This window comes from Emys orbicularis, chromosome 10 (assembly GCF_028017835.1).
Source record: "Emys orbicularis isolate rEmyOrb1 chromosome 10, rEmyOrb1.hap1, whole genome shotgun sequence".
Taxonomy (NCBI): Eukaryota; Metazoa; Chordata; order Testudines; family Emydidae; genus Emys; species Emys orbicularis.
Window position 1 is genome coordinate 56696935 of NC_088692.1, and position 20185 is coordinate 56717119.

Below are 20185 nucleotides of genomic sequence, written 5' to 3' on the forward strand. Positions count from 1 at the left end.
CACAGGTCTAGTATGGGCCGCAGACTGCCCGTGAGGATTAAAAAGTGTCGTCAATAGAATCCCTTGTTCCTGTACTCCACAGTAACTACCTCCACCACACCCAGCTGCAGCAGACCTTCTACCTACTGCATGAGAAGACTCTCGTGAGAAGGGTCCATGAAGAGGGACGGGAAGGGGGGGTAGAAAGTAACTGAAGAGGACCTATCGGTCCAATGTTATAGACGCTCATGCAGGAAGAAAGGTGGTTGGCAAACAGAGAGGAGGAAGGATCCGGGAAACAGTCTGGTAGGTCGCCCTCGGGCGTACCGGCAAAACGGGCGCTTGCCCGTCAGCTTACTGCGGGTCGAGCCCGACTGGGATGTAGATGGGGATTGGTGGCCAGGGTGCCTCTTGCAGCCCCTGGATTTTTTTTATAGCGAGGCTCCTGGAGAGGGTGGCTCCCCTGGTACTGAACCTGCTGCGGCTTAAACCACTTGCGGGAAGGGCCAGGGACGTAAGGCCCAGTATTTGTAGGGTCAAGTGGGAATCTTTCAGGCCATGGAGTTTATTGTCTGTCTGTTCTACGAACAGGGCGTGCCCATCGAAAGGGAGGTCTTGCACTGACTGCTGAGCCTGTGAGGAAAGACCAGAGAGAAGCAGCCAAGAAGCCCTGCGCAATGAGATGGCCGATACCATGGTATGGGCAGCGGTGTCTGGCCGCAGTTGAGCCCTCATCCAGGATGACCCGGAACTCCTTCCTCGAGGCCTCGGTAAGGGCGCTCTTGAACTTGGTCATGGCCTACCACATATTAAAATCAAAGCAGCCTAGGAGGGCCTGATGGTTGGCCACCTGCAACTGTAGACTGGAGGACAAATAAACTTTACGCCCAAACAAGTCTAGTCTCCTTCAGTCTTTATTCTTAGGGGTAGCCCCCAGTTCACCTTGTCTCTCTCTGTGGTTGACCGCCTCTGCCACTAGTGAATTGGGAGCAGGGTGGGTATAAAGGTACTCGTGACCCTTGGATGGCCCACTTGGAGATCAGAGGCAAGGAGGAGGGGGTTTGCCAGAGGGCACTTGTAATTTTCACGACCCCCTCATGTATGGGCAAGGCTATCCTGGCCAGAGCTACGGGACAGAGAACATCAAAGAGGGAGTCTGTGGGCTCCTCTAACTCCTCTGCCTGGAGGCCCAGGTTGGCGGCGACCTTCTTTAACAGCTCCTGATGTGCCTTCACATCATCCTGGGGAACCGGTGGAGGGGGCCCCACTATAGCCTCATCTGGCGATGACAAGGAGAAAGCTGGTATGAAGGGGTCCTCTGCAACCAGAGGTGGTCCAGCAGCTTGCTCACCCACTTCCCTCCTGTGCCTGCGGGGTGCTTGCAGCTGAGGCTTCTTGAACCGGAGGAAAGCTGGAGAGGGCGGGAGCCGGTCTCTCCAAAGGTCCAGATACTAAGCAGGCTGCCTGGGAGAGCTGAGTGAACCCCCATGGGTTCCATGGGTACCACTGTGCTGGCCACAGAGTCTGAGGCCACGGGGCTGGCTGTGGTGCCATCGATGTAATCTGCACTGTAGGTATCGGAGCTTGTCCTGCAGCTAGGGAACCTCGCTCTAAACCCGAGCTAGAGCCCAAGCGGTCGCTCCCCTGCGACCAAGACGGGACTGAGTGGTAGCTTTGTCCCAATCAGTACTGGTCGCTCCTCCTGGAGTTGGATCTGGCTGACCTCGATGAGCGCCTGGATTGGGGCCTCAGTGACTGGTGGTGCTCGGCGGATCCACGATGGCCCCGGGCCAGCGATCTGCACCTCATGCTTGACGAGCGGGACTAGGAACCAGAGCAGGCTTGGCGTCGTGAAGATGTAGCTGCATGCGGTGATGCCGCGCTGGGGGATTGGCGATGGTTTGGAGAACGGTGCCATCGGTCCCTCAACCTGTCCCTGCAGCGATACCGGTACCGTGGAAACTCCAGGCGCCGACTCCGAAACTCCTGCTGGGGGTAGGGGGGGTCACATGCCTCCAGAGATTTGTGCCCAGTTACCGGCGAGCCGTGCCTCGAGCCTCTCTGCCCTTGTCCGAGGTCCGGACACTGGATGGGGCTGCGAAGCTTCTGCCTATCATGGTCAGAAGTGTTTCGGATGCGCAAGGGCGACCGTTGGCAGGACGTCCCACATGACGGGGACTGTTGCCGTAGAGGTGGAGACTGTGGTGGTCCAAACACAGGTTTACCCCGTGACCAGGACCCCGCAGGGGCCGGAGTGGGCAGCACTAGGAGGGACATAACGTCTTGCGCTGCTTGCAGGGCCTCCGGCATGGACAGCACCTGGAACTGGCGGGGAGCAGGCTGGGCTACACTGCTGACCTGGGGCCCGAGATCCCGAAGGGGGTGAAGAAGTGCCCAAGACAGGACCTTAGTCCACCCAAGACTTGTCCTTTCCCTTGCAGGAAGCTGGAGACCTTCCTTGCCCCGTCTTGTTGGGCTTCTTGGCTGGAGCCATGGAAGAGGACTGGTGCTGGCTTGCAGATGGTACCAGCGGAGCGCCGTGCACCGAGCTCACAGTGCTCGGCGCCAAATCAGAGCGCTGCTCCGGCATCGGGGTAAGGGCAGACTCCATAAGGAGCACTCTCAAGCGAATGTGACACTCGTTCTTCATCCTGGGCTTGAAGGACTTGCAGATTCTGCACTTATCCCTAATGTGCCCTTCGCCTAAGCGCCGTAAACAACTGTTATGTGGATCGCTTTTACAAAGATCACAGGGCTCAAAGCCTGGGGTCTGGGGCATGCCCCATCCTGAGGCGAAGTCCTGTTTGGGACCTACTAAGTCTCTAACAAACAAATAGGGAAACTAAGGCCAGGTCTACACTACCGCGGTAGTTCGACAGCTGGCAATCGAACTTCCGGGTTCGATTTATCGCGTCTGGTCTGGACGCGATAAATCGATCCCGGAAGCGCTCGCCGTCGACTGCGGTACTCCAGCTCGGCGAGAGGAGTACTGCGGAGTCGACGGGGAGCCTGCCTGCCGCGTGTGGACCGCGTCTGAACCGCGGTAAGTTCGAACTAAGGTATGTCGACTTCAGCTACGTTATTCACGTAGCTGAAGTTGCGTACCTTAGTTCGAATTTGGGGGTTAGTGTAGACCAGGCCTAAAACTAGAGGGAAACTATATACAATAATATACAAGAGTTAAATGAGTTCGAACGCATGAGAAGCAACAGTGCTAGCTGACGCAGCAACACTTCCATGCACCGTCACTGTCGGCAAGAAGGATCTGAGGGTGGAGGGGGCCAGCGGCGCCCTATATGCCGTGGCATACGCACCCCACTCCAGGGGCGCCAGAGCCAATCTCCTGCTGAGGGAAAGACCTCTGGCACCGGTGTATGTGGCAAGCACACATACCTAAGTTGAATGGACATAAGCAATCACTCGAAGAAGAACGCAAGTTTCTACTTAAACTAAAATTTGAACATATTTAGTGCTCATTAAATTTGGAACTGACAATGCTGGCTTGAGCCAGACTTAGAAAGAGAGTTGTGATGAATACTGGCAATCCACCTCAGCCCCAAACTGAAACACCCCTGATATTCTAGGCCTGGAGTTCCCCTAAACAAAAATCCTCAATCCTACTGAAATTTCCAGTTGTCTGTCACTTCTCTGGCATGAACATATATTTATAATGGATTATGTTGTAGTTTGGTCTAATCCTAATAAAATTTGTCAGCAGCAAGCACGTAATAGTAGTTAAGATGCCACAGGTTTCCCACAGAAAGTGCTTAGAACACAACTAGTAATCATGTGGCATTTGTTGGCAAATGCTAACTTTTGTTGGTAACTACTATAGTTATATGGTTTATTCTCTACAGTTAAGGAGAAAGCTTTAGGTCATTAATCTCTTGATATAAGCCCACTGACATGTAGCTGCTTTCCAGAAGATTATCCACTTAAATGCCCAAGCATGCTGAGTTAAGTCTTCTAACCCATTCCCTCAATACAGCTAATAATTTCAATATTACTTCCATAAACACTTCTTTATAGTAATTAATCAGAACTATTTTCTAGGAGTTCTTGCTACAAGCCAGTCACAGCAAAGAAAAATTATACCTAGTTAGCTTCACAAAAGAAAGCGAGCTACTGCTATCAGGTAACCTATCTTTTGTGAGAGAGACATTGCATTTACTAATTTTACTGCACTTTTACTGACATCCTAAAGTTTTACCTTCTTCAATATGATATCAATGTAACCTGCAATTAGCTGAGAGATCTGTTCTCCTTCAGTGGTTTGTACTGAGTAGTAACTTTCTTGATATTCACCAAAATCCTGAGGAAAAAAAGGTATAACAAGCAGTTCACCCTTGGGAATGAATTTAAATAAATGAACATCAGCTATATTAAGATGACCAAAATTAGAGATATAGGGAAATACATTTTTAACTTTCTTTGCATTTAATCCAACAAGCTCATATCTACCATATAAGGATCAGAGTCTACACCAAAGCCAAAACCCAATAAAAATAGCTGAAATTTCCTTTTACCTTTGATGTCTTATTATAGCTAACAGCTCTTATGGCAGATAAAACCATTCCAAGGCTCCACAATAAACTATGTGAGGGAAAAAAAGCTCTTTCGATTGGATCCATTTCATACATTTATGGATTTTAAGGCCAGAACGGACCATTACATCACATACTCTGACCTTCTACGTGTAACACAGGCCACAGAATTTCACACAATACCCTTGCACTATGCCTATTAACTTGTGTTTGACTAAACCTTTTCTTCCAGAAAGGCATCCAATCTTGATCTGAAGACTTCAAGACACAGAAAATCTACCACATTCCTTGGCAGTTTGGTCCAATGGTTACTTACCCTCACTTAAAAATGTTTGCCTTATTTCTAATTTAATCTTGTCTGAATCAACTTCCAGCCACTGGTTCTCAACCAGGGTCTGAGGTCCCCTGGGGGGGCCGCAAGCAGGTTTCAGGGGGTCCACCAAGCAGGGCCATGCAGTGGGGCTTCAGCTTTCTGCCTGGGGCACAGGGCAGAAAGCCAAAGCCCCACTGCATGGGGCTGAAGCTAAAGGCTCTGAGCCCCGCCATCTGGGGTGGAAGCTGAAGCCTGAGCAATGTCGCTTCACAGGGCCCTGGGCAATTGCCCTGCTTGCTACCCCCTAGTGCTGGCCCTGGCTTTTATGCAGAAAACCAGTTGTTGTGGCACAGATGGGCCGTAGAGTGTTTATAACATGTTGAGGGGGCGGGGAAGGGGCTCAGAAAGAAAAATGTTGAGAACCCCTGCACTAACTGAAGAGCCTCCAGCACCTTCTTTCCATGAAGGTACTTACACACCTCAAGTCATTTCTCAATCATCTTTTTGATAAGCTAAACAAATTGAGCGCTTTAAGTCTCAAACTGTGAGGCATTTTCTTTAGCTCTATTTTGTTTCACAGCCTGTCTGTTACTTTTATACTGCACTCTGAAAACCTTGATTATTCACAACCAAAATTAGCAGATGTCAGGCAGATGGCTCTTTAAAACAGTGCTTTGGATAATCAAGGTCGGGTTATGTACATGAGAGAGTTTGTTGGCCATAAGAAAATTGGTCGAGTTGTTTCTTCAGGACTAAACTAAACTAAACCCTATAGGGCCAATCAATTTAGTGCATCAGTCCATGCTCCTTTCCCCATGACAGACAGAACCCTCCTTCTCTGTAACAACATACAGAAAGAGTACCAGAGTGAAGCTTTTTGGAGAGGCAGCCCAGCGCTTCACAGTTGTCAGTGGCCATTCCTGCAACACCTCCTTGGTCTTCTCATCCACACGCATCACTGAGTCTTTGGTGATGCCCAGCAAACGAGGAACCAGCTTGTTTTTGCCCTTCATTTTTTCCTGTAACGGAAGTATCAAGGATTAGTTTTCATTTATCAACTGGCATATGACAGAGGGGAAAGGAGGAAGTAGACTGGGAATGACCGTGACTGGATACACTTACATAAAGGAAGAACTAGACCAGGGAAGCCGCAGCCAGCACATCGCTCGCCCGCGCCGCTTCCCGCCGCCCCCATTGGCCCGGGACGGCGAACCGCGGCCAGTGGGGGCCGCGATCGGCCGAACCTGCCGCGTCAGCAGGTAAATAAACTGGCCCAGCCCACCCGGGTGCTTACCCTGGCGAGCCGCGTGCCAAACGTTGCCGACCCCTGAACTAGACGCACTGCAGAGGACAATTCACAGGCCCAAACTCAGTTTCTCTGGACATGGCAAGTGCATAGATTAATTTAATGTTGACACACTGCTAGAAGTGTTTTTTCATTCATTTTCAAAACACTGTGTTGTATTCAGAGCCTCAAGCATTCACTGTCTTTTTTTCATCTTGTCTACAACATGGTTAAGTAAATGCTCAGAGGGACTCAGTCCAGAGTTATCCTCTTAAAAAGACAACTCTGAACACACACCAGAATTAAGTGATAGGATACACATCTGCAGTGACTTTTAGACTATGGCTTCATTCTCCAATGCCCCACACCTTGTGCAGTCATTTACACTGGTGTGATGTGACTATCACTGCCATTGTGGTTTGGTAGCAACTTACAGTCACTTTTAGTGATTGAAGTGACTATCCAAGCTACAGAACAATGGAGCATCACGCTCTATAGCTATTGCTTGATTTTCATTACAACTTCCTTCTACGTGGTCCACATCTATCCTACTTTGCTTCTTAGATGCAGATATCGCACTTAGCATAACTTGGAAAGAGATGCGAGCCAAGAGATTTCATACCAAAATTCTACTCATGTTCAAAGCTTTACTCGGGTCTTGAGAATCTGTCTTCACCCTTAATCTGGTACAGCTTGAAGACATTAAACTGCAACTGACCTTCATTGTGCAATTCAGCACAAGTAACCGCTTGTGGTGGGGAGAAGAAACCTCCCTTCAAATAAAAAAGGCATTTTACAATCCAAGTCTTTGAAAGTTACTTTCAACTACCCTGGTAGTGATATTTTTGTAAACTAGCTTTCCAATTTAAAAATTACATTGGAAAGAGTTCACATGACACTTCAATGACTGGTGGCACCTTAAAGACTAACAGATTTATTTGGGCATAAGCTTTTGTGGGTAAAAACCCACTTCTTCAGTTGCATCTGAAGAAGTGGGTTTTTTACCCATGAAATCTTATGCCCAAATAAATCTGTTGGTCTTTTGGTGCCACTGGACTCCTCATTGTTTTTGTGGACACAGACTAACACAGCTACCCCTCTGATACTTCGTTCAATGACCAACTCCCACCCAGAAAAACTAAGAAGCATGTTAGGCAATATACTGTAAATTAGCTTCCAAAGCCTTCTCCCTGTAGAATTTCTGATAGTGTTTTATTAAGAGAATGAAGATTTAGCAGGGAGCAACACAGATTAAGGATTCTGAGGTTTACAGGAGGCAAAGTCAGCCCCATTTATTATACATCATAGCTCTAAAACGTTTGTTTTACTAACCATTTAAACAACTTCACCCATGTCAGCATCACTATGAGGGGGTCACTCTAGACTGACAGGTGCCGTCTCTCAAGGGCTGAGTATACTGCCTCTCTAGCACTTAAAGTCCATAGAGCAAGGACCAGATACCAATTTACTGTGCAACAAAAAAATCTATCATGAAATGCAAATCATTCCATATGTTCTGCTCCCCTTGAATTTATTTTATGTCATGGGCTACAGAGAATCAACTCCTATTTACGTCCTACGTCCTTTGTTAGATATCAGACCTGGACTTCAAATTATTCCACCTTCCTCTCACACACTTCTTTCAGACTGAAGTTCTATGCCATAGTTACAGAATGATTCAGTTACTATTTGCTTCAAGCTACAAGGAAAATCATGGAGTCAAATTGACGCATCCATGAAAATGCAAGGGTAAGTATTTCTATCATCAGCCCAATGATCCAGTTAGTCATCGCTGAAAAATTGGACTGAATTCTCAACTTGATTGTTTGCTGTTAATGTGCATGCTTGTATAGCTTTAATATTTTAGTTACTGAAAATTGCAGAGATATTTTCAGGATAGCTTCTAATATACAACTTCATGATTAGCTGATGAAACCAGTGGGAAACCATCACTAGCTTATTGTGCTTTCTAAATAATTACAGCATTTTTTTCTTTTAAAATTTATGCCCAAATTAAATTTCAGTACTTACGATCCTGAAGAACCATTTAGTTCTTCATTCATAAATCACTATATTGGAAGCCACTTAACTCACTTGCAAAATAATTTAATGCACTGAACAGTAATGAAGTATTTAGGTTTTGCAAGAAAAGAAAATGAATTTAGGAAAATGGAATAAATACATACAGAGAGCAAAATCAAATAAGCATGTAATAGGCATCCCTGGGAAGATGCCAAATGCACACCATATATTCTCTCCAGTGGATAAATTAATTCTGGCCTATGATGTCTGAAAACAACAATCTCAGAGATGAGATTCTACTTTAATATGTCTCCATAAAAAGGTACCTAATACGACAGTCACTTCTACTTAAAGGAGCAAAAGCTAATTAATGATGTCAAGCTTTTAGAAAGTTATCATCCATTTCACTTTCTGCAGAGCACCTTAAGCTTAAGTGGAATTTGTAGGTGCTCAGCATTTCAGAAAATCAGGCCACTTCATGGATTTAGAATCCTAATTTTGGGAGCCAAGGATGGAAAATCTAGACTGCAGTTCTCTTCTTACCTGGACCACCTCATTGAGAGAAAACTGATCAAGCAATGATTCAAGTCTTGTTTAGCAGCAGCAAAACAATTCTATATCTGCCAAGTCATGGTTTAGTCATCTTCTCTCAATTATAAAATTACTGTGATTTTAAATGCAGAAAAGTCAAGTCCTTAAGGTGATGGCTGTATGAAGTGTAAGAGAAAATAACTGCACAATTGAGAATATGGTTCTTGTAAGATGCAGAGATTTCAATATGCACATTCAGGTAAACCTCTAACTCCCAAGCTGGGGAAAGCAGACTTGTGGTGTTTTTCTAAATGTTTTGAGGGGAAAATATTTTGGTAGGTCAATTAAAAAAAGTCAAAGCCTGAGACAGGCTGCCTTTGACCCTGACAATTGAATCTAGCACAATGGGGCCCTGATCTGATTGGTGTGCTGCCACAATACAATTCAGTGAGCTCTCTTTTTAGTGGAAAAGGCTGTCCTACAGGCTCAAACCTTGGCTATGCAAACTTTGCTTTCAGAAAGTGGTCTGGGGTAATACATAATCAAGCACGTCTGTTGCCAGCATAATCCGAACTTACCTTAACAAGAAAAAAGGACACTCCATATGTCCTGAGGGAGCGTGCTAGCTTCACATACTTCACTTTAGCTTCAATTTCAGTCATCTCTCCACAGTTCTTGTGTTCCTAGAACAAGAGCTCAGTTTTACTTTGTATAACTTAGACTGAATAGAAATAATGCCCACTGGAAACTATGAAAGGAGCTTTTAACTGATCGGGGCTACTTTTTAATTGTGAAACTAATTAAATCAAAACATCGCTGGGCTGAAATGTTAGCAAGGTTATATATTCAAATTTTCTGACACAAAGAATTATGGAACAAGCTGCCCAAAGGGGAGTTTCTGCCTAATCATCACCAGTTATGTTTATCCCTCAAATCATGGAAGTTTAATATCCCTTCAAAAAAATTTCAGATCTTACATAAAGCCACTCTGGAGATTCCCAGCATCCACACAAATGACCAATCTTTTAAAAATCTTGCTACACTTCGCCCATGATAGGCTGTGAAATTCAATGCCATATGATAGTTGTGCAACACAGCACTTCCTTATTAGTTATAAACTTGACACCTGTCATTTTCATTGATCTACCTTCACTATACTATCCATTATTTTGTACATCATCACCTTCCCCGCCCCCCACTCCCCTAAGGTAAACAGGCCCAATAATTTCTTTCTCTGCAGGGTTTTTCCACGTCCCTAATCATTTTGATACTTGCCTCTGAACCCCTCTCTCTCTGTTGTATCCCTTTTTAAATATTGCCATTGGAGATTAATACAACTTTCCATGTGAGGCCATACCCTGATTTATACACTAAAGTTATGCCATTATCCATCCTATTTTTGCACATTTTAACTTTTTGTTTTTGTTTTTTTTGGACAGCCACTGTACATTGAAAAGGGATTTTTAACCTGTCCACAACGAGACAGACATCTGTTTCCTAGTGGTAACAATTTATTTAGAAGTACTCAAATACTAATAGTTCAATATTGGTTCCAAAATACATTGCATTACATTCAACACAACTAAGTTTTAGTCACTGTGATATCCATTCACCTAGCGGCACTTCAGCCTTCAGCTTGTTGAAAATGGAGCATTTATTTCTATGTTTCGTCTCTTGGCCAGTTTCATAGATTCATAGATTCTAGGACTGGAAGGGACCTCGAGAGGTCATCGAGTCCAGTCCCCTGCCCGCATGGCAGGACCAAATACTGTCTAGACCATCCCTGATAGACATTTATCTAACCTACTCTTAAATATCTCCAGAGATGGAGATTCCACAACCTCCCTAGGCAATTTATTCCAGTGTTTAACCACCCTGACAGTTAGGAACTTTTTCCTAATGTCCAACCTAGACCTCCCTTGCTGCAGTTTAAGCCCATTGCTTCTTGTTCTATCCTTAGAGGCTAAGGTGAACAAGTTTTCTCCCTCCTCCTTATGACACCCTTTTAGATATCTGAAAACTGCTATCATGTCCCCTCTCAGTCTTCTCTTTTCCAAACTAAACAAACCCAATTCTTTCAGCCTTCCTTCATAGGTCATGTTCTCAAGACCTTTAATCATTCTTGTTGCTCTTCTCTGGACCCTTTCCAATTTCTCCACATCTTTCTTGAAATGCGGTGCCCAGAACTGGACACAATACTCCAGCTGAGGCCTAACCAGAGCAGAGTAGAGCGGAAGAATGACTTCTCGTGTCTTGCTCACAACACACCTGTTAATACATCCCAGAATCATGTTTGCTTTTTTTGCAACAGCATCACACTGTTGACTCATATTTAGCTTGTGGTCCACTATAACCCCTAGATCCCTTTCTGCCGTACTCCTTCCTAGACAGTCTCTTCCCATTCTGTATGTGTGAAACTGATTTTTTCTTCCTAAGTGGAGCACTTTGCATTTGTCTTTGTTAAACTTCATCCTGTTTAACTCAGACCATTTCTCCAATTTGTCCAGATCATTTTGAATTACGACCCTGTCCTCCAAAGCAGTTGCAATCCCTCCCAGTTTGGTATCATCCGCAAACTTAATAAGCGTACTTTCTATGCCAATATCTAAGTCGTTAATGAAGATATTGAACAGAGCCGGTCCCAAAACAGATCCCTGCGGAACCCCACTCGTTATGCCTTTCTAGCAGGATTGGGAACCATTAATAACAACTCTCTGAGTACGGTTATCCAGCCAGTTATGCACCCACCTTATAGTAGCCCCATCTAAATTGTATTTGCCTAGTTTATCGATAAGAATATCATGCGAGACCGTATCAAATGCCTTACTAAAGTCTAGGTATACCACATCCACAGCTTCTCCCTTATCCACAAGACTCGTTATCCTATCGAAGAAAGCTATCAGATTGGTTTGACATGATTTGTTCTTTAAAAATCCATGCTGGCTGTTCCCTATCACCTTACCACCTTCCAAGTGTTTGCAGATGATTTCCTTAATTACTTGCTCCATTATCTTCCCTGGCACAGAAGTTAAACTAACTGGTCTGTAGTTTCCTGGGTTGTTTTTATTTCCCTTTTTATAGATGGGCACTATATTTGCCCTTTTCCAGTCTTCTGGAATCTCTCCCGTCTCCCATGATTTTCCAAAGATAATAGCTAGAGGCTCAGATACCTCCTCTATTAGCTCCTTGAGTATTCTAGAATGCATTTCATCAGGCCCTGGTGACTTGCAGGCATCTAACTTTTCTAAGTGATTTTTAACTTGTTCTTTTTTTATTTTATCTGCTAAACCTACCCCCTTCCCATTAGCATTCACTATGTTAGGCATTCCTTCAGACTTCTCGGTGAAGACCGAAACAAAGAAGTCATTAAGCATCTCTGCCATTTCCAAGTTTCCTGTTACTGTTTCTCCCTCTTCACTAAGCAGTGGGCCTACCCTGTCTTTGGTCTTCCTCTTGCTTCTAATGTATTGATAAAAAGTCTTCTTGTTTCCCTTTATTCCCATAGCTAGTTTGAGCTCATTTTGTGCCTTTGCCTTTCTAATCTTGCCCCTGCATTCCTGTGTTGTTTGCCTATATTCATCCTTTGTAATCTGTCCTAGTTTCCATTTTTTATATGACTCCTTTTTATTTTTTAGATCATGCAAGATCTCGTGGTTAAGCCAAGGTGGTCTTTTGCCACATTTTCTATCTTTCCTAACCAGCGGAATAGCTTGCTTTTGGGCCCTTAATAGTGTCCCTTTGAAAAACTGCCAACTCTCCTCAGTTGTTTTCCCCCTCAGTCTTGATTCCCATGGGACCTTACCTATCAGCTCTCTGAGCTTACCAAAATCCGCCTTCCTGAAATCCATTGTCTCTATTTTGCTGTTCTCCCTTCTACCCTTCCTTAGAATTGCAAACTCTATGATTTCATGATCACTTTCACCCAAGCTGCCTTCTACTTTCAAATTCTCAACGAGTTCCTCCCTATTTGTTAAAATCAAGTCTAGAACAGCTTCCCCCCTAGTAGCTTTTTCAACCTTCTGAAATAAAAAGTTGTCTGCAATGCAGTCCAAGAATTTGTTGGATAGTCTGTGCCCCGCTGTGTTATTTTCCCAACATATATCCGGATAGTTGAAGTCCCCCATCACCACCAAATCTTGGGCTTTGGATGATTTTGTTAGTTGTTTAAAAAAAGCCTCATCCACCTCTTCCACCTGGTTAGGTGGCCTGTAGTAGACTCCTAGCATGACATCACCCTTGTTTTTTACCCCTTTTAGCCTAACCCAGAGACTCTCAACACTTCCATCTCCTATGTCCATCTCTACCTCAGTCCAAGTGTGTACATTTTTAATATATAAGGCAACACCTCCTCCCTTTTCCCCCCGTCTATCCTTCCTGAGCAAGCTGTATCCATCCACACCAACATTCCAATCATGTGTATTATCCCACCAAGTTTCAGTGATGCCAACAATGTCATAGTTGTATTTATTTATTAGCACTTCCAGTTCTTCCTGCTTATTACCCATACTTCTCGCATTTGTATATAGGCATCTAAGATACTGGTTTGATCTTTCCTCCCAGTTTTGTCCTGACCCTCCTTTCTCTCTGCCAATATAGCCCACACTCCCTCTCGTTTCCGACCCATCTCCCAGGTCTCCATGTTCCCCACTTACCTGCGGGCTTTGCTCACCTGTCCCCGTCGAACCTAGTTTAAAGCCCTCCTCACTAGGTTAGCCAGTCTGTGTCTTACTCATAAGAGTCCTTTACCACTTACCTCACGACTACTTAGTTTCCCTAATAGCCTCTTGTAAGAGACTTTCCCAAAGGCATTTTGAAAGTCCAATATAATGTTACCTGGTTCCTCTTTATCCAGTACTTTGTTGACATGCTCAAGGAGTTCCAATATAGAGTTCCATACAGAAGCCAAGCTGGTTCATCCCAATGATATTACGTTCATCTAGGTTTTGAATTCTTTTTTAAACTATCATTTAAACCAAGTTGCCTGATACTGAAGGAAGGTTTACTGGTCTATTACTACCCTATTACCTTCACTGTTACTCCTCTAGAGCTTCTTGGCCCAGTCCCTTTGCTCAACCAATCCTAATCTCTCCCACTCCTCTTCTCTTGGCCCTCTCCCTCTCAGCTCCTCACCCCAGTCCATCTCACAATCCATCCCCTGCTCCCAGCCACTGCCTTCCCTTAATATATTCCCTTCGTGCCTTGCCCACACCTTCTATTATCTCCTTCTGCATTCTGTGAGTCCGTTTCCTCCTCTTCTCCATCCTCTTCCATTCTGACTGGGCACCAGCAGAGAGAGAATCAAGAGCATAGGGAACTGCCTCCCTGTTCTCTGATCTGGTGACCAGCACCACAATGGCCCATGGTAGCTGGAAGGAGCCACTGTATCCCCAAGATGGAGCACTGTCAGTTGGCATTGTTGGGACTGTGTATGTATAGAGCAGCTGGCACACAGGAACTCTGAGAGGCTGGAGCACACTCAGTGCAGATCAAATATTTGGATAACTTAGCTGCCAAACTGACTCCAACAAGCCTCTTGAAAACATTCAAAATGAAATTCTTCTGAAGCCTATAACTTGGCCAAATTGGGACTGCTTGTTACAGGGATGCTAAATGACACAACCCTAACAACAAGACAACCCCCTGCCAAATTTCAAATCCTTGCTCCTAAGTATGTAGGTGCTATAACATCTCAACAAATCTGTTGTAACAATTATTTTTAACATGGACAAAACAACATATTTCCCCCTAATCTCATCCTCAGAAATGGCTGAGCCATTTTTTGCTGAAATATTGCAAAAAAATTCAGTCTGTGGCTGACATCCAGCCTGGAAAAGGGTTGGGCAACCACAACTATAGGTGGCAGTAGTAATTCCACCTATAGCAAATTCATGAGTTAAAAGAATTCCTGGACTGGGAGCGCGAGGGATAAAGAGGATAGCACTTGACAAACTCTAGCAGTGCATAATTAAAATTATGTTCTATGCTGAGATCATATGTCACTGCCATTTTCTTCATGATGTGAATAACCAAATATCAGCTGCTAACTTCAGAATTTTCCAAACTAGATAAAATTGCTCATATACTTGCGTGTTGCCAGGTTTATATATTAATCAACACTGACACGAGTGCAAGATCCTATAAAATGTTTCCCGCAGTATCAGCATGTTGGGTATTTGATCATTTCAGTCATTAACAATTTGATCCTTCCCAGCCACCTCTCTGAATTCAAGCATTTGCCAACAGAACTTTGTCATATACAATGCTTGAAGCTCATGCTTGAGCTATGAAGGCATAAAAAGTTCTATGGATAAAATTAAACTGACCTCCCTAAGTGTACTTCTATTTCAGTGCCAATGCATTTCTTCATGGTCCAACATATTTGAGGAAAAGGTCTAAGGAACTTTGAATATGCACTGAAAAGAGAATAACCTTCAACAACAACAACAAAGGATAATAAACATGCCAATGGAAGAAAAGAGAGGCTGTCAGCGTCTTTACACTTGAGTTAGTGAGAATTTATTATGTAAGCAGAGGACATGCACAGACTACAGAGCTGTGGAAAGCAAACTCTTATTACTCTTACAAAAAACAAGAGACTATTAGGTTTTTCAGTCTCATAATTACCTGAAATATTTTCTTTTCAGCTCCTCTTTGTTTGATGTATTCTTTAGGCAGGAATTCTTTCAGACTGGAAAAAAGGTACTATAGTTAAACAATGGCTTTGCTTCCCGTTACCTCTTTGCCAACAATAAGCCCCTTTGGCTCCTAAAACAGGCACAAAATACCATATGATGAAAGAAGACCATGACTGACTAACTATCAGAGGTGAGGTTAAGGAGATGAACTGGCATTAAAAATAGCCATTTCAGCTACATCCTTATGTGATGAGAATTCATATTTTTCTGGCCGACAAAGTAAATAACTGGGATTCTTTCCTTCACTAAACCTTCTGATATATTTCAACAGTTTGAAATAGTGCTCAAAAGAGTTCATATACAGATGTAAAACACTGATTTTATTTTACTTTAGGGAAAGATATCAAAGCATGAGCCAACTATACATCTGCAGTTCAGTCACTACCTCTGCTTTCTAGTGGCACTACAGTTTATTAATGTGTGCACTAGTACCTATTGCTCCCTGTAGTGGGGTGGTCACCCGCTCCTGCCTTAAAAGGCTTAAAACAGTCCAGGGAGAGGGCTGTGGCAGGAAAGGAAAAGTGGGGCTGATTGGGGAAAGCAGCCTCAACTGGGGGCCACGCCCCAATCAGGCCGAGGCTGGCTTAATGAGGGCCCAGTTGGCCCTTATAAGAGGGCTGGGGCCAGAAGCCAGAGACAGACTCTTTCTAGCTTTGAGAGGGAGGGACCTGGCTGCAGGGAGCTGAGAGAAGGTACCTGGAGTGGAGCAAGGGGGAAGGGCTGGGGGAAGGCCAAGGTTGCTGGGGAGCTCCGGCCTGGAAACCCCCCAGGCTGCGGTCTAGTGGAAGGCCAATTAGGTACTGGGGTTGCAGGGGGCAGCCCACAGATAGGCAGAGGCAGCAGGTCCAAACCCCCCTTGTCTATGATGAGTGGATTTTACACTGCAGTCTGCCCCAGTGAGCGGTGACTAGATGATGACTGGCAGTAGCTCACGACTGATGCAAGATGGGGATAGAGGGTTGGGGGTTCCCCCGGGTGGGGAGACCCTGAGACTGCGGGGGCATTACCAGGGGGCAGCACCTCAAAGACGAGGGGCACCGGGTCCTGGGAGGGACACGGGGGGCCAGCGGCAGCGGGACACCGGCCTGCAGAGGGCGCTCCGGAGGCCAGAAACGCTAATTCCCTGAGACAACCAGCAGGAGGCGCCGCAGCGGTGAGTCCCGCACCGCGACACTCCCCATCTTTCCAGAAGTGTTGGAAGACTAACATTTTATCCACAAAAGCAGTTAAATGGATGCTTAATATCAGTAGTATCCTGAAAACAAAGTAACAAATAACCAGTTTTAATTTCTGTGGCACTTAAGGTCTCAAAACATGAAGTGAATTAAATGTGTTCAGTCCCCAAGGTGGAATTAGGCACAATAAATAGCTTTAAAAAGCTCCCAAATCACAAAAATCTCAGCCCACTTGGGGCAGATGTCAGCCTAAGGGCAGCCACTGAATATGATTCTCCAGAGGTATCTCCTTCCTCTTACGCAGGGGTCCCCAACACTGTGCCCGCGGGCGCCATGGCACCCCCCGGGGTGTCTAAGTGCGCCCACATACTGGCTGGCGGACGAGCATCCGCCGAAATGCCGCCGACAAGTGGCAACGTCAATAGGCGTCGCCCCCGAAATGCCGCCGTCATCCAGAGGCATTGCCGCCGAAATGCCGCCAAAAATCGGCGGCATTTCGGCAGCGACGCCTATTGACGTTGCCGCTTGTCGGCAGCATTTCAGTGGATGCTCGTCCGCCGCCATGGTCCTCCGTGGCTCGTTGTCTGGCGCCTGCCAGACAAAAAAGGTTGGGGACCACTGCTCTTATGCACTCCTCTTCCCATTCTCACTCCAGGGCCTCAGTTACACACAAGAAAGTGAAGTGGTAAGTCACCCATTAAGCGCCAGGCAACTATTATTATTTGCTTCCAGCCATTTAAATTAGTCTTTGGGATCATTATCTTGTAGAGCTTTGTATTTACAGTGCACTACACAGGTAGTGATATCATGGACGGAATGAAGGACTTATTGTAATATTAGCTATGTCTACACTGCAACGTAAGCCCAGGGTTCAAACTCAGGCTCCAGCCTAACCCCACCTTCCATCTACACACAAATTGCACTAACCAGGGCTCGGACCCAGAATACCAAGACCCCAAGGGGATGGAGGGTCTGAACCTGAGTCAAGCTGGGACCCCGCATTCAAGTCATATTGCTTTGCAGTGTAGCCACAGCCCCATTCTACTCATGCTCTGGGAGTCTGCCAAATGTATCCCACAATGCCATGGGCTGACTTTCTTTGTCCTCTGGACAGTCAACTTTGGTGGAGAATCAAATTTTCCTACACTGCACCACAAAGGGCTAGAGCTGACTCATTTTAGGAAGTCATTAATGATCTGGATGATGGGATGGATTGCACCCTCACCAAGTTCACAGATGACACTAAGCTGGGGGGAGAAGTAGATATGCTGGAGGGTAGGGATAGGGACCAGAGTGACCTAGACAAATTGGAGGATTGGGCCAAAAGAAATCTGATGAGGTTCAACAAGGACAAGTGCAGAGTCCTGCACTTAGGACGGAAGAATCCCATGCACTGCTACAAGCTGGGGACCGACTGGCTAAGTAGCAGTTCTGCAGAAAAGGACCTGGGGATTACAGTGGACAAGAACCTGGATACGAGTCAACAGTGTGCCCTTGTTGCCAAGAAGGCTAACGGCATATTGGGCTGCATTAATAGGAGCATTGCCAGCAGATCAAGGGAAGTGATTATTCCCCTCTATTCGGCATTGGTGAGGCCACATCTGGAGTATTGTGTCCAGTTTTGGGCCCCCCCACTACAGAAGGGATGTGGACAAATTGGAGAGAGTCCAGCGGAGGGCAACAAAAATGATTAGGGGGCTGGGGCACATGACTTACGAGGAGAGGATGAGGGAACTGGGCTTATTTAGTCTGCAGAAGAGAAGAGTGAGGAGGGATACGATAGCAGCCTTCAACTACCTGAAGGGGGGTTCCAAAGAGGATGGAGCTCGGCTGTTCTCAGTGATGGCAGATGGTCTCCTGCTCTCAGGAGCAATGGTCTCGAGTTGCAGTGGGGGAGGTCTATGTTGAATATTAGGAAAAACTATTTCACTAGGAGGGTGGTGAATCACTGGAATGGGTTACCTAGGGAGGTGGTGGAATTTCCATCCTTAGAGGTTTTTAAGAGCCAGCTTGACAAAGCCCTGGCTGGGATGATTTAGTTGGGGTTGGTCTTGCTTTGAGCAGGGGATTGGACTAGATGACTTCCTGAGGTCTCTTGCAACCCTAATCTTCTATGATTCTAAGTCTGGCATATTGGTGGTGGGACTCAAGCCCACATAATGCAGTGTAGATGCTGGAGTCGCAAGTTGGGACTCAGGGTTCAACAATTCTTAACCCGGGGTTACAAATTAGTGTAGATGCTCAAGCTCTAAATTAACAAACCCAGAGTCTGCTGACTTGAGTTCTAACTAACCCTGGACTTACACTGCAGTGTAGACATACCCACTGTTTAAAATTATTTTAATCCTACTTCTGAAGAAAATACATAGTGTTCATCTATGCTGTGACACTATAACTGAATCTTACTTGGCAGTTCATTTAATTGTGCTAACAAAGCCACCTAAATATCACACCCTAAGTACACTGAAATCTCTTTAATTGCTCGTCTGTTGAACTATTCATTCAGTCCAACATGCAATAGCAAGCAGTGTTTAAGTAATTTAATCCTGTATAAGTTTGCTCCTTCACTTGCTTAAGATATTAAATACATGCTTCCAAAGTTTGATATTTGTCGTGAGCATCAAGAACATTTTTCTAATGTTCGTTAAGAAAGAAATCATCACAAAGGGGGAAGCTATTGCTTGTTACAAAATAGCTTGGATTAAAGGAGCTATGTGATTGGTTACTGGTTTTGCTTGGAGACCAAAAATCTGGGTGGGCAGTTTAGCTACTTAATACTCCCCTCTTATCTACATGCCAATGAAAAAGGGCTTCTTTAAGACCTCTCTAATAGCTATTTTCTCAAATTTAAAAGCACAGCCTGCCCGCATAGGTGCCATGCAAAGCTTAAATATTTCTTCATCCAGATAGTTAAGATTTGATCAACCAGGAACTTTCACAGTTAATACTAATGGAAATTTATTTTGGCATGTTCTGTAAGGAAATTACAACAACCAGTATCTAAGTGTTAACAAAATGCAGGCAATAATCTTTATTTGCCAAAAGTCATTTATCAATGACAAAAAAGGATACTATTAAGGAGCTCTCCTATAAACATACTGTAGATATGGTAAACTAAACCAATCTGTTTTGGAAAAATGCTGAAAAGTAATCAACCCTATTTGCTTTATTTGTTTTTGTATAAGCAGATGGAATCTCTTATAGAAGCCTGTTATGTGTTGAGGTCACATTGTTTAGTCAATGAACACTGCTCAACCCTATTTCAATTGAGTTGTAATGTGCAACTTACATGCAACTTAAACTCTTTCAGACTTAGATTAAACATATCAGTATATTTCAACGGAAAAAATAAGAACACCTGGAAAAACTGATCAAGGAACATTAACTGAATGTTACAAAAAGGCTAACGAAATGTACATGCAAGAATTGGCATGCGCCTGCACAATGGATATATACTGTTTGTGTCAGTGTCACATAAAATGCCTCACTATTCTGACTGAATTATGGCTAATTAAAATAAAACCATTTCTAAGAAAAAACCCTAGAGACAACAGGCTCTTTTTAAGTTGAGCTGTATGTGTACTCCACTAGAGGAAAACTCTCCTCTCTCCCCTAAGATGTGCATTTCAATTATTTACATA

General features: G+C 44.7%; 1 protein-coding gene across 1 annotated transcript in view; it reads right to left on the reverse strand.

The window, feature by feature from the left end:
- TLN2 (talin 2) overlaps window positions 1-20185 on the reverse strand; it is a 178162-nt gene that overhangs the window by 142807 nt on the left and 15170 nt on the right. Inside the window, exons 7-10 of the mRNA XM_065411565.1 lie at window positions 15299-15362; window positions 9253-9357; window positions 5700-5855; window positions 4190-4291 (exon numbers count right to left, since the gene is read on the reverse strand). Coding sequence (XP_065267637.1) covers window positions 4190-4291; window positions 5700-5855; window positions 9253-9357; window positions 15299-15362 — 427 coding nt within the window. The remainder of the gene's footprint in view (window positions 1-4189; window positions 4292-5699; window positions 5856-9252; window positions 9358-15298; window positions 15363-20185) is intronic.